This window comes from Gossypium raimondii, chromosome 6, assembly GCF_025698545.1.
Source record: "Gossypium raimondii isolate GPD5lz chromosome 6, ASM2569854v1, whole genome shotgun sequence".
Classification (NCBI taxonomy): Eukaryota; Viridiplantae; Streptophyta; class Magnoliopsida; order Malvales; family Malvaceae; genus Gossypium; species Gossypium raimondii.
Window position 1 is genome coordinate 21,434,746 of NC_068570.1, and position 15,524 is coordinate 21,450,269.

Sequence of the window (15,524 nt, forward strand, 5' to 3'; positions counted from 1 at the left end):
AAAGAGTAGAATATTTTGTGATATGATGGAATATATGGTATTTATTATCCCATAAAATATGGAATCATGTTTTTTCTGTTAGCAAACAAAGTTTGAGTATTATATACTTTGCTATAATAATTGAGAAATACACCCATATTGCTATTATATTTTATTATTAAAATATTAAAATAATCAAATAAACTTAATCGTTTTTATTTACAGTTCAACTTCAAGCAAAATATTTTAATTACGAATCATAAAAAGTTTCAAAATATAATTTTGTTAAACAGTAAATGTTAACCCCATTAAAATTTAGCTTTATTCGTGATTCTTTTAATTATATATGGGCTAAATTGTTCTATTAATTATAAAAATAATTTAATCGATCCTGAAAAAACTTGCCAATTACATTGATCACTTAAATATATATACTATTAATAAAACTCCTTAACGACTATTGTTATTATTTTGATTTTTTTTATATTTTTCTTACTTTTATATAATTTTAAATAAAAAACTAAATTAGCATATCTAAGAATTGAACCCATGTTTAATGAATTTATAAACAAATTACTTACCACTACACCAATAATAATTTTAGAGTAAAGTTTACAAAATTAACTTTTAACATAAAATGTTTTCTCTCACCAAATTTATATGTTATTTTAATACAATTTTATTCTAAATACGTGATTTTTACATACATACACATATGATAGGATTTCTAGTGTTTATTATGCACCTTGCATTTGTAATGAAACTAATGATCGACATTATCAAGACATATGTACACATATATATATTTGTATACATATTTCATATGACATTCGCTTAATTAAGACGGAGAAATATTGCACTATTATTAAGTATGCTCATCAACATGTATGTTATTATTTATCGGTTGAGTACTCGATAGAAAGAATCATGTGCATGATTAGACTCGAACTTATTTTATATAGTATATACAACACTTATGGGTGAAATGCTAGATGTTAAAGGGCACAAGTTCAAGTCCAACTATGTATAATGTGTATAGTTTACCTTAATAGGCATCCGACAAAACGCTTTTATCTCATAAACTCATCATCATCACCTCTTCAAAAACTTGAATTTTTAAAAAAATCAAAACTCAACACTTAAGCTTTTCATTGAAAATAATGCAACATGGTTTTTGTTAATATATTTTGTTGGGTAGATACTTTTTGTTAATATTTAATTGTAATTTTATTAAATATAAGAGTAGAATTTCATAAAAGAAAAGTTTGTAAAATTAGAATTTTAACGTTAAACTTATTAGAGTTGATGGAAATAAATCAAAATCTATATTTAACTTATAACTTTTATTTATTTGGTATATTTGCAGTAAAAATTTGGATGGTTCTTAATTGCTCTCCCTTTACAATTTTGGAATTTATATTTAATCCAAAAGAGTTGTTTTGTGTTGCAAGTTGTAACGAGAAGATTGCTGGTTTTAATTCTGTGAGATAATTAATTAATTAATTAAGGGCACTTTGGAGAATTCGCTTGAAGTTTTATAGCCAACCCTAGTCGCTAGTCTTTCTTAGTGGACAGTGGCAGACCACGCGAGAGAGACCTCGGAGTCCGAGGTGATATACCAATCTCACGCGATTATTTTCAACGTGCACTCAACAACTGCTTGGGAAACATCTGCTTATACAATGTAAAAATTACACGTTTAATCATTTATGTTTAAAATGTTACGTTTTAGTCACTTACGTTATCGTGTTGTAATATTTTAATCACTAAGTATTAATTGCCGTTAACTAGAGTAAATTGACTTGGCACATTAAATCATCTTTTCAAAAAAAAATTTTAAGTTAAATTATATAATTAGTCCCTATATTTTTTCGTTTTAAGCAATTTAATTTTTTCTTTTATGTTCTTTGAACTTTCCTTCTTTTTTCTTTTTTTCTTTTTCCATTCTCTTATCCTTCTCCCTCTGTTTTCCTCCATTATCCATTTCTTTTAACGTAGTTTTTCTATGTTTTCCATTTGTTAAAACTAATCCCTGTACTTTTTTTTGAACAATTTAATTTTTCTCTTTACTTTCCTTTTCTTCTTCCCCTTTATTTTTCTCTCTTCTCATATTCTTCACTGTAGAAACATGATCTTTACCCACAAAATAAACTAAGTCCTTGTTTCTTTCACACGATTCCTAAATTGAATTTTAATGGAAACCGAATATCGATCATTCTTAATCAAATCTTGATTTGAATATAACCTAATTTTGAAACTAAAAATAGATCTAACTAATCAATTAAAAAAAACACATATCCTCTAAACATAAATTAAATTCTTTATATTCAAAACAATTTTTTCCCTTTTCCAAACTTTTATAGAATCGTGTAGATTATTCCTTTCATTTTCTTCTATTTTCTGAAGAATACAATTAAGCAAACGATAAAATTGATCTAAACTTTCTTGGATATTCCCCAACAAGCTTAATTGAAAGCCGAACATGGATAAACGAAAGGGAGAAAGGGAACATGGAACCAAATTGGTTTGGGTAAAGTTGAGGGTAAGTTTCGTACGGTGGTCGTTTTAATCATTGAGAGTGTACAGCTCGTTTGAAAATTTCGTGAAACAACGTAGCTTCAAGAGGGCGAGAATGTTGTAGGTAAGATAGATAAGGTGGTCGTGGGGGTTAGTTAAGAGGTTAAGGGAATGGATTCGAGAAACTTTGTTGAGGGTAGACTGCCACAAGTTATGACTGGCGAGGTCTTCGAGTGAGGAGAGCTTATGGACTAGGTTATTGAGAGATCCAAATTGATTCGTTAAAGCGATAATGGATGATGGATGATGGATGATGAGGGATCGTAATTATGGGGTGAGAATATTCGAAGTAAGTTTTATTTTTGTTTTAGCTTTTGCATTTTCTTTTTTCGTAAACATAAAAAAAATTTAACAATGGAAAGCATAGAAAAACTACGTTAAAAGAGATGGAGAATGGAGAAAAAAAAAGGGAGAAACAGAAGAGAATGGAAAATAAAAACAAAAAAAATGAAAGTTAAAAGAACATAAAAGAAAAAATTAAAATTTTCAAAACGAAAAAATATGGGGACCAATTATATAATTTAACCTAATTTTTTGTTTGAAATGATGATTTAATGTACCATATCACCATCTTTACACGTTAACGACAATTGACTAAAATATTACAACACATTAACATAAGTAACTAAAACGTAACATGTTAAATATAAGTGACTAAAATGTAACCTAAGGTACAAAAAAGTGATTATTTTGGTAGTTTACCCTTTTGTATTGGTTTAATATATTTATCATATCGTTTTAAAATACTTTATATATTAATATATATTCAATTATTGAAATTTTTAATGTAAAAATAGGTAGAAATTTTAAATTTACATCAAACTTGACATTCATGGTCTACATGAATAGATTATGAAATATAACAGTTGAATAATATATACTATATTAGTGTATCTCTCCCATTATTATAATAGATTCGTTTTTTTAATTTCCAAGTTAACACTTTAATAAAAATAATTAATTAACAGCGTTAATATATTTATATTAACTAATAATAAGCATCAAACTATATTAAATTAAAATATAAACAGTAAAGCATATTTTTTAACATAGTGAAGGAACTAAACTCATCATTTAAGTTTTGTAATATGATTGGAAATAATTCAAAATATGCTGCTAATAAGATTTGAGATTTAATTTAAAATTAAATCTTTTAAATTTTTAAAAAATTGATATAATCTTTGACATGCTATTTTTTTCAGAATTTGTTTACTAAGGGTTTCAAAAGATATATATTTGTATTAATTCTTTTAGGAAGTATCAGATTAAATTTTAAATTATATTGCAGCTTAATACATATTAAACTTATTTAAAATTTAACCATATAATAATTTTTGAAATAAATATATTAAAATACATGCTTATTTAAAACAACATTAGTGGCAAAAATAATATAATGTAAGCATGAGAGCTTAGATTCGATCCTAAATAGTTTCATTCCTCTTCCCAATGATCAAAAATAAAATAAAATCTACTTATATTTTATTTGACTTAAACGAGATAATCTCAAAAATTAAAAATACATTTCTAATAAAGTAATTATGAATCAAACATATTAATATAATTTTCTCATAATTTTAATAAAATAACTAAAATTACTCATATATCTTAAATATGGAACTTCATTCAATTACAAAATCCGCCACATATTTTGACTTTACAAATGCTTTCATGTTCATTTAAATGAACTTTGGTTCACGCGCTTCTAGTGGGTTGTTGGAAAAAGGAGTTTTGGCTTTCAACATCACATAAGTAGAAATTTCAAAACTCAACAATCTTTAATCCCTAAATTTGATGGCATTTTCAATTTGGTCCTTATATTCTTTTACACATTAGTTTTAAATTTTGGTAAATTTTATTCTTAATTTTGTATTCTATTAAGATATGGTGATGTGACACATCATCACTTAAATTCTTTCAAAAAATTGTATAAATTTTAAAATACAAAATATAATCTCAAAGTGTAATATCATTATTCCTTAACATAATCCAAATTTAGTAAAACGAAAAATTTGTCAAACTCTAAAGTTTATTGTGGATTAAAAAAATTTAGGGACCAATCTGGAAAAATTGACAAATTCATGTACTAAATATTGCTTTATCCCAACTCCAAAACAATACCAAAACAAAACTACAAAAGCTATGCATACAGAGCTCCTCTCTATATTTAGTAAATCCAAACCCCAAAGCAAAAAGAAAAAAAAAGAGAAACTCGTCCCTTCATCTTCAATCTCATTCATCATCAAAGCAAAAAAAAAAACCCTAATTATGCAGCCTTGTAGTCGTGAAATGCAAGCAATGAACTCTCTCTTAAACCCGACCCAACAAATCCCTCTCCAAGACCTTCAAATCAACGGTAACAGACACCACCATCAACAGATCCACGTCCCATCATCATCGCAGTTCCAGTATCCCACACCCACTTCAACAACCCACCATGACGACAGCTTCTTAGAACAGATACTCTCCTCCACCACGTCCTTCCCGTGGTCCGACGAAACGGGTCCTCCCAACCCCGAGGATAACAATAACGCCGGCTTCAACTACGATGAGATGGTTCTAGCTTCCAAGCTTCGACAGCATCAAATCAACGGCGGAGCTGCTGGTAACCCTTTTGCCGCTATGAAGATGATGTTGATGATGCAACAACAACAACAGCAACAGCAGATGATGTTAGCGGGAAGACCCACGGTTGCCTCCGCCGCCGCCGGAGGCGGAATCACCACCAATCATCAGGTTCACATTAGCTTTCACTTAGGGTAATATAAATATTGGCATGTATATTACAATGAGTGATTTTATATATAATATGTTGCAGGGTGGAGAGGGTTCCATGCAAGCTTTGTATAATGTTTTTGGCGATGGATCTTTGCATGGAACTATGCAGGCGAAAAGCTTTGTGGGGGCTAATTCAGCAACAGAGATGACCCAAAGTCAGGGAAGTGGTCCGACGGCCGGAGAAGCGGTGACGGCGCCGGAAAAGCCTAAACAAAGAGTTAGGGCAAGGAGGGGTCAAGCTACTGACCCCCACAGTATCGCCGAAAGAGTAAGAGAAACATTTCTTAAATCAGTTTTTTTTCAAGAAATCAAATGGATTTAAAATGATTTGTTTTGCAGCTACGTAGAGTTAGAATTGCAGAGAGAATGAAAGCTCTTCAAGAACTGGTTCCCAACGCCAACAAGGTACAGTTTCATTTTTTTTTTAAATGATTAGGAGCTTCAATGGCTCCGGTCACCGGCTCTCATTTGGTCAATTCCATCTTACGCGTAAGCTGGACAGGTGTCGATAGTAGGATAAATAAATCGTCACAGTGCAGTGTCTTTAATATTGCTCTCTGACTCTTTTATTTTAATTATATATAAACCATCCGGTTTTGGGAAAGGCCTAAAGAAACAAATCAATAATTGCAATTAATTAATTTGGTGAAATTATGGCTTAGTCCCTCCATTATGTTCAAATTTACAGATTTTCGCCATTAGCAAGTTTGGTTAAAACGTAGGCATTGATTTGATTTCTTCAGAAATAATCCTTTTGATGCTAAAAAAAGTTAATGTGGGCATAGTTTTTAAGGAAAACTCACTTTTAAACGGATAATTAATTATGCTAATTATTTAGCCACTGATATTATGAAAAAGGGAGTAAATTAAAATATTCAATTTGAACAAAGTGGAAGACCTAAAAATAGGATTAAACCCATTAATTTAAACAAAAAGGAGTGTGTAATTAAAATTTGAATATTTAAACTGACTAATTAGTATTTTAATGGATGTGGGATTTGGATTTGACAGACAGATAAAGCTTCAATGCTTGATGAGATCATCGACTATGTCAAATTCCTCCAGCTCCAAGTGAAGGTTTAAATTTTTTTCTATTAATTATGATTCCTGTCAGTCTGTCTTGGTTGACATGTTTTATTTAATGTGTTTATTAATCATTATTTTTTAAAAATCCAATTTGTTGTATGGGCATCTCTGAATTCCATTTCTTTTGCTTTTTCCAGGTTCTGAGTATGAGCAGATTGGGTGGTGCTGCTGCTGTTGCTCCCCTTGTTTCTGAGGTAATTAATCTCATGACTAAAATTTACGCTAATTCATTTTGTTAAAAAAATTTGAGAAATTTTTACATGTGACTATGATGAAAAATGTTCAAGTATCTTGTCTTGTTCTTGTTTAAATCATTCCTTGTCTGAAATCCGACCATATCTCAATCACATAAAAACGACAAAAACAAAAGTAGCACGCGTGCCATCACTTTTATAGATTCCTTTTCATTTTTGGTCATATTTCGGTTTTGGTCCCTTTATTATTTTAAAATTTTAGTTTTAACTCTTATACTTTAATCCTATTTAATTTAATAATGTTGCTTCATCAAGAGAAGTATTTGAAGTGCTATTTGTTTGGAGTGAACTGACCTCGATAGCTCAAGTGGTAGCATAATTACCCATAAGTATCTTATATGCTGTAAACCTTACTCAAAATTTTTTAAACATGTTGTTTCTCCATAAAATTAGGAGACAAAACCCCGATCGGGGAGAATATTTGCTCTCTTTTGAACACTTCATTAAGCGCTTTAATCTACTTTAAATTTCTTTAAAAACTTGAAGCCTTTTATGAGAATAGTTAGCGGTATTAATAATTTAGGTTAGCTAATAACAATACAATGATTGAACTATGTCAATTAAAACATAAATTTTAACAAAGTAGAGGGACCAAAGCCAAATTTTGACCTTTCTTTTTCAGTGATAAAGACAATTATAAAAGTTGTACGACTTTTTGTTCCTTTTGAAGGGAGGTGGCGATTGTATTCAAACAAGTGCCAATGGTGGGTCCCATCCACGAAATTCCAACGGTGACCAAACGCCGTCGGCCAACGACAGACTGACGATGACGGAGCACCAAGTGGCCAAGCTTATGGAAGAGGACATGGGCTCCGCCATGCAGTATCTGCAAGAGAAGGGTCTGTGCCTCATGCCGATCTCTCTCGCCACCGCCATCTCAAGCGCCACGTCTCGTTCAAGGAACCCCATGATCAACCATGAAAACCCGACCAACGGCAGCCACCTTTTGATTCAATCAAGCGGCGGCGATGGACCTTCCTCGCCTAGCATGTCGGTGTTGACAGTCCAGTCAGCCACCATGGGTAACGGTGGTCTTGAAGGTGGCGCAGCGTCGGTTTCCAAGCCCTGATAACGGCGGTGAGGGACATATGTAGAGAGGAATTGAAGGGAAACAGCTTTTAGTCTATGAGAATAAGGCGGTCTTCTTCCCATGTATTTTCTTAAAAGTACGAAACGACGCCGTATTTGACGTAGACTTATAGGCTAACCCCTAAGACTGACCTCATCCAATCAACAAACAATTACGTAGAGGGAACAAGTTTTAGTATTATAATGAAATGGGGTTTAATTTCTTTGTATTTCAATCTTTTTTCTTTATTTCTTTGCCTTGTTAGAAGAAATATTATTCAGAAAGTAACTAACAATTATATTATATAAAAAAAATTAGGGTGAAATCAAAATCTAAAATGTTTTGCTGCCCACTTCTTTTATTTTAGGAAAGCAAATCACCCAAAAACTCAACTCCCTCTTAAGTCTTCAAATAAAAGAGAGAATGATGGAGTCAAATACGTGGACTAACTTTTTGCCTTCTTTCTCCTAATCCAGTTACGTTAAGGCAACAACTCTATTTTTTTCTTCTCCAATTTTACTATCATTTCGCACACTGGGTTTTATTTAATCTATCCTACTTTCTACTATTTTTATTTCTCCCATTTTTAAATTTTAATTTTTATTTAATAGTAATAATTAATTTGTTTCATAAATTTTCTTGTTATGCATCAAGTTATAAACTTAATTCATTTTTTATTTAATCATTCTTAATACTGATATTTTTAAATTTTGAAAATTTCAATATTGATGCAAACAACAATAATTTAAATACATTAACTTATTTGTGAGTGACATGTGAAAATAAAACAACTTAATCAATTTCATAATTATCATGTACTCTAGATTGAAGTTTCAAAATCGAAAATATAAATACTAAAAATAATGCGGAATTTAACCTATATATATTATCATAGACAATTATAGTGTATAATTTTAAATATTGATAGTAAAGCAGATATATTATTAAATGTTTTAAAAGGAAAATATATATATATATCTAAATTGGTATTATCATCAAATTCATAACAATGTATAGAATTCTTTTAATTTTAACCCAAACTTGAAAACTCAATCCATTGAGCTTGAATTTAAATTCGACTCAACATAATTTGATAATAAAAAAAGTCAACAACCCAAACTCGTCAAACTCTAATGAACTTAAAAATAACCCTAACAAAAAATGACTTAAACCCAAAATGTCTCAAACTTGAAATGATCAAAACTCAAAATAACTTAAACTTAAAATGGCTCGAACAAATATCCTGAAATTACTCGAAATTGAGTGTAAAACTTGAAATGAATCCATCAAAAAAACTTGAATGATCAATACCCAAAATGGCTTACACCCAAAAGAATACAAACCCAAAACTAATTTGAACCCAAAATCATCTCAACTCCCAATTGTTGAGGGGGATCGACTCCTTCGAGAGAAGACTTCAAAGTGTTTTCCACCAGGCAATTGATGTTGCCCTCAACAATCGAAGGTATTGTCCTGTGTCGGGGGTTCTGTCTCTCAACTCCGCAGAAAGCCTTGTGTGTTCATGTAGTAGAAACGCCTCAGTTGGTGGAGGAGATACACGCCTGAAGGTGAAGTCGAATATTAATTGTGAAAGATGCGCGCGCGGGGGATTGAACCCCTCTCCCCTATCGACACAGAATAATACCTTTGATTATTGAGGACAACATTGATTATCTAACAAATAACATTTTAAAAACTTCTCTTGAAAAGTTAATCCCCTCAACTTCGATTTAACCCAATTTAAAACCAAAATAACCCAAATTCAGGCATTAGGACCACGGCAGAAGTAGGGGTTGGGCTAGGTTTCCTTTGCACGTTTTGGCTCAACAATTCACAGTCCCCAACACCATGAGACCACCTTTCATTATTGATATGGGTTAAATTTTACTATTATTCTATAGTATGCGTAAGTTATAGATTTAGTCATTATACTTTAATTTGATCATATTTAATTCATGTACTTTTTGAATTTTAAAATTTTAGTAATCACTAAATTGTAGTTGTTAAGTTTATTATTTCCAAAATCTTTTGCAACAAATATATTATCATATGTGTAATGCAATGTCAACTTATTATTTTCACATATTATTAAAAAAAGTCAATTAATGAATTTAACGACGGTAATTTGTGTTAAGACAAAAAACTTCAGAATTCCAAAAGTACAAGAACTAAGAATGTTCAAAATAGAGACTAAATCTACAATTTTATGTATAGTACAGATTAATAGCAAAATTTAACCAGTCAATTTAATTGCTTGAATCAAGACTAGACTCTTAAATTTTGAAAAACATAACAACTAAATCCATAATTTACGCATAACACAGAGATTGATAACAAAAACTTTTACCTATTATCTGTTGTATACTTAATCTAAGCTTTAAGTTGGCCTCCCCTCTTCTCCCTTTGTTTAAACGGAACAATAACAATTTTAGTCATTCATAATTGTCAATAGTTCAATCTGATCCCTTCTAAAATATATATTTCTTTTTTAACTTTGAGTTCCCAAAAATTTTATAATTTTATTTTAACTCCAGCAGGCCTCATCCCTGAGTTGTGAAAAATTTCTGGAAACAATGCTAAATGAACATTGGTTTCAATGTTACCCTGAAATGGTAGGTAACCTAGTTTTAAATAGCTGGGGAATCGTCCCTCAAATCATTTAGCTTAATGGTTACACTGTTACTGGTTACCTAAACCTACTCCACATTGACTTAATCACCCTGCAAGCATGTCTTGGAGCTTAAATATCAATTTCAGCAGATTTTATCCATATTTATAGAATAAAATTATAAATCCACATGAGCCACATGGGGGTCTCAAGAGACATGAACTCCACTCTTTTTTTCAATGCAATCTTTGCATGCATCTAATTGAATCGTTTTCATATCAATTTAATAAATAATTTAGGTATGAAATATTAATATACGTGTGTACTTATCACATAAATAATTTGAGTTTTATGTGTTTAAAAAAAGTTTTAGTAAAATTAAAATTATTTTTTTAACATACTAGATTCAAGTTATCGGTACATATATTTATATTTTTAGTCAATATCTTAAATATATTCAACATCTTTAAGATAACATTTAACACTAGGGTAATAAAAGAAAAAATCCTCATATTTTAAAAACTCAATTATAATATTTTAGAGTTTAAAAGCAATTAAGTGATTGGGAATTCCATGTATTCTTATTTCTTCCACAACTACATTCAATGGATTAGCGGTCTTGAGAACATCATCACCCCTTTCCCAAGAACTACTTTTATGATATATATCATGAAATTTAATGCTATGCCTGCATATGTCCAAACATAGTATTACATGACAGATAGATTCATAGATTTCATCTTTAACAAAATTTTATACTCATTTTACATGATAAATTAAATATTGAAAAAATAAACAGTTGAAAATTTAATTATTAAATTTATTTGATATGTTACTTAAGATTAATTATGGAATGTAATTAGATTATTTGATAAACATATATTTTAAATTTTAAAATATACTCTATATTTTGTTTTTAATTTTAAGTATTTCACCTTATTTAAATTAAATTGTTTTATAATATAATAATATTAAAATAAATAAAATAACTTTTATCTTCTTATTGTTTTTATTTTTTATAGAAAAGATTTATCAAATTATTTTAATTTTATAACCATTGAAAATCCTTAGTGGGTCATCACATCTTTAGGCCCATGTTTATATGGAGCTTGACCAACTATTGAAATAAAGGTTCATAGGGATATACAAATACAATGAGTGGATTGGGTTTAAAATACCGAAAACTTGTTTAACTCACCTCTCCTGAATAATAACCGATTTTAGGAAAAACCAGATTAAAAACAATTAAGTATGGTTATAGAAGTTGGTATTAATATTATTATTGGTATAGGAAACCATGGATTAAAGCGTAATGCTGACACATATTTATCCTTTTATTTAAAGTTAAAGTTAAGAAAGAATTGTGGGTAATTTTCGTTAAAAAAAATTCCTTTTTTTCCCAACAGAAGACTTGTATGCAAGTGGGGCGGCTTTGCGAGCGTTGGACAATGCAGTGCAGGCTTGTATCAACACCATACACACTGCAAGTAATGGAGTACTGCTGTACCCTTCTCACTGCCTAGATAGCTATAGTTTTCATTCTCTCTTAAAATGCGTGCATGCCGTGAGTGCAATATCAAATATGGAAATACTTTTGCAGTCTGCTGATCCAGAAAAAACCCTTCTCCTTCTGTTTTTAAATGAACTTGATTTTCATTTTTAAAAGCCTTCTTCGACCCTTTCAACCTAAATAAACTGAAATTTCAAAATACATTATTGACCCAATAGGGCATTTAAATGGCTGGTCATGCAAGGATTCCATCAGGGCTTACAATTGGTGGAATGCATTCATATTGGACTTTATCTTCAATTAATATTAAATTGAAAAGGGAGGTCACAATCTTGAGAAAAACACATCTGAGTTTGTTCTTTGAATGAGTGCTTATGGTTATGTTTGATGCATATCATGCAATTCACCAATAAATAATGGACTAGTTGATAAATCTTTTAAGAAAATTGAGAAATTAATGTTTCATATATCCAATAAAATTTTATAAAATAATATCTATTAACTCTTAATTCAAAATTTGGTCCTCCTCACCTACTCAGGTTTTATTATAAAGTTAACATGATTTTTACCTTGAAAATGCGGTAAGTAAAGCATTCAGTGTCAGTGGGGTTTAGCTTTAACTTTACTTTTGTTGATTTCTAAGGATTCTGGTAATCAATTTATGTGCAAATATTCTTTTACACAGCACTTACCAGTTGGCATTATGAGGAAACAAACTTGTTTTGGTTAATGCTGTTTTTTCATTGTTCAAATTGATTGGTGGCTCCTTCATATTAGACAAGTAGGCAATTTTCCCTGTGTTGGAATTTGAACACCAAGTTGCAGTTATACTAACACTTGATTTTGAAGTAGATATAAATGATCAAAGATGGGATCCTGAACTGATTTAGCATGAATAATTAGAGACACATACATCATAATGAAAACCTACATCATCATCATCATCATATGTAAGTCCCTAAAGTAGCCACATTTCCCACTTTTCTTATAACCTTTTGAAGTCACCATTGCCTCTCCTTTCTTCATATCTTTTTCTTGTTTTTTTGGTTCTCACAGCTTTGAGAATATAGTATTTACATAAACGATGTCTCCATTGATTAGTGCTTTATGCTTCAAAAGGAAACATTGACTGTACTAGAACTAGACAAGTCCTGTATATGTATTTATCAGATTTCAGTTTATTGTTGTATTAAAGGGGGAGCGGGGGATGCTAACGACTGTTGCTTATCTAAATGAATCTGAAGTCGAGATAAGTTGGATCTCTAAATGAGAAGTAAAGTTTTTTCAATGTTATTTTCTCCATTCACAAGACTCAAACACAAGACGACATTGAAATTCATATTACTCAATTTAATCCAAAATGCGTACAGATTATTTGCCAAAAATGTTATTAGGTAAAAGTGGTTATATTTACGCACAAACACACACAAATGTATATATATGATAATATATATTGTATCTCAAACAATATAAGAGTTCTAGTTGTGACATTAGGCATTGATGGAGGGTGCCGATAATATTATAGTTATAACGCTGGTGTTAGAAGTGCTAATAAAAGGGACTTAATCTCTATTCAAAAGATTATTGACAATTTTATGTATCGATATTATATATTTTAAAACAAATATAAATTTGATGGATTCCTTTTAAGTGTTTCCATGCAAATTGTGAGTAATTTGCTAATTCGCTATTTGCATGAAAGCTAAGGTATTGTAACACATAGTATCATTTAAATAATGCATGATTGTTGATTTGATGCACAATATCATATATCAATTTTAGTTTATGTGGTTGTATACATTTTAATTTAGTTTTCAACTATCATTAACACCCTTATCAATGTGATAACAAATAATAAATTCCCAGGTTTTGCCTAGTGGTCAAAAATTGTTCACTAATAAAACTCATTTAGTTTTGAGCCTTCGAGGAAGTAAGTGGTGAGCTTTTATTCAGACAACTCCTTTTAAATGTAGTGTGTGGTATGAGTATATCCCCATCATATTTGTTTAAAATTCTTTTAAGTATACAATTAAATTAAAATTAAAATTAAAATTTTATTCTAGATAAAAATAATTTAGGATTATATATCAAAATTTGTGTAATTTTGATTTTCTTTTTAATATGGTGTCTTGGCTATTCTAACATATTCTTTGTTGATTGTGAATAACATGTTTATTTGTCTGTTGTGGCTTAGGTTGAGAATGAAAGATTCAGTTTTGAGGCCCAAATCATCAACTTTTACCCCAAGCACCTATTTCTGATAATTAAGGGTGGATTTGTTTTTGATAATTTGATTATCAAACACAACACGGCTTCTTTGTGAGTTTCATATGAAAACATACTACAGGTGATAATAAATTTGTTGCATAAAAATGGAAAATAGCATAATTTAACTTGAAAATTTTTAACGTTAAAAAATTAAAAAAATTTAATGATTATTATTTGATATTATTGAAATTTCAAAATTCAAAAAATAAAAAAATAAAAAAATTAAATTAAAATATATTTGTAACGCCTCAAATTCTGAACAATTGTTTGATAAATTTTGCCTATAAATAAGCATTTGTTTCTATGGTTAAGTGCTCTACTTATGTTTTTGAGATTGGGGGTTTGAGTTTTCTCTCTTGAATTTTTCTATTTATTTTGGTTTAATCCCTATCCTTGAATTCTTAATTTAATTTTATTTCTACATTAATTTGTGTTAAGAATGAGCTTGTTGGTTCAATGATTAAGCTTCTGTATTTCCCTAGATTCTGTGTTTGAGTCCTCACCTGGTTAATGTGGAGGAATAATTTTTTGTTATGTTGTTAAGTTGGTTATTATTTTTTTATTTTGAATTTTTAATCAACTTAGTTGTTTCCGTTCCATCTTTCTTTCCAATTTTTTTCTTTCCTTCTCTTTCATTTCTCTATCGTTTCCTTCTATATTACTCCTCTTTTGCTTTTAATTTTTTCCCGTTAATCTTGCTACTACTCTATTGAAGGAGTTGCATATTTTGTTGTGTTCGATTGAAAAGTATCAATGTAAGTTTTATGGTTGAAATTCTGTAAATGTTACTCCCACTCGTTGTCAATTTGAGTGTTTCCACTTGTTTGTTCTATATCTCTTTTTGAATGTTCAATTGATTCTATTTTAGGCGAAGACCTTGAGAATAATGATTTCTCCAACGTTAGGAGTTCGTGAATTGCTGTAGTGTGCTTGGTAAGTGTTTGAATTTATGAATTATTCTCCTTCATTTCTCTATCATTTCTTTCTAGATTACTCCTCTTTTGCTTTTATTTTTTTCCATTAATCTTAATACTCTGTTGAAGGACTTATTTATTTTGTCGTGTTCGACTGAAAAGTATCAGTGTAAGTTTTATGGTTGAAATTCTGTGAATGTTACTCTCGCTCGTTGTTGTCAATTTGGGTGTTTCCGCTTGTTTGTTCTATATATATTTTTGAATGTTCAATTGGTTCTATTTTAGGCGAAGACCTTGAGAATAACGATTTCTCCAATGTTAGGAGTCCGTGAATTGTTGTAACGCTCGTGGAAAGTGTTTGAATTTATGAGTTGAGTTTTGATGTTAAAGCTTTCGATGTTTCTTGGGTTTCGTATGTGAATTATAGCATTTTAATTGCAAATAGTTGTTTATTTGGGCATTGGATTGTCGTTTTTAGGCT

At 30.0% G+C, this 15,524-nt stretch overlaps 1 protein-coding gene across 2 annotated transcripts; it reads left to right on the forward strand.

Annotated features, from left to right (window-relative positions):
- Positions 1 to 4,720: 4,720 nt before the first annotated feature.
- Positions 4,721 to 7,972, forward strand: LOC105773780 (bHLH transcription factor RHL1). Of its 2 annotated transcripts, XM_012595894.2 has the most exons (6): positions 4,722 to 5,292; positions 5,375 to 5,602; positions 5,674 to 5,739; positions 6,346 to 6,411; positions 6,558 to 6,614; positions 7,345 to 7,972. In XM_012595894.2, the coding sequence occupies exons 1-6, from the start codon at positions 4,825 to 4,827 to the stop codon at positions 7,741 to 7,743; spliced, it is 1,284 nt and encodes a 427-aa protein (XP_012451348.2). In that variant the 5' UTR covers positions 4,722 to 4,824; the 3' UTR covers positions 7,744 to 7,972. The 2 variants fall into 2 exon arrangements, with proteins under 2 accessions (XP_052488572.1, XP_012451348.2); XM_052632612.1 differs by lacking the exon at positions 6,346 to 6,411 and having other exon boundaries at positions 4,721 to 5,292.
- The last annotated feature ends 7,552 nt before the right edge of the window (positions 7,973 to 15,524 follow it).

What these genes read in the sequence shown, in the direction of transcription:
- LOC105773780 (XM_012595894.2), top strand. Translation starts at nt 4,825, where the DNA reads ATGCAGCCTTGTAGTCGTGAAATGCAAGCAATGAACTCTCTCTTAAAC. An exon ending in CCCACAGTATCGCCGAAAGA is followed by an intron (nt 5,603 to 5,673) that starts GTAAGAGAAACA and finishes TTTGTTTTGCAG; the next exon opens with CTACGTAGAGTTAGAATTGC. An exon ending in TGGTTCCCAACGCCAACAAG is followed by an intron (nt 5,740 to 6,345) that starts GTACAGTTTCAT and finishes TGGATTTGACAG; the next exon opens with ACAGATAAAGCTTCAATGCT.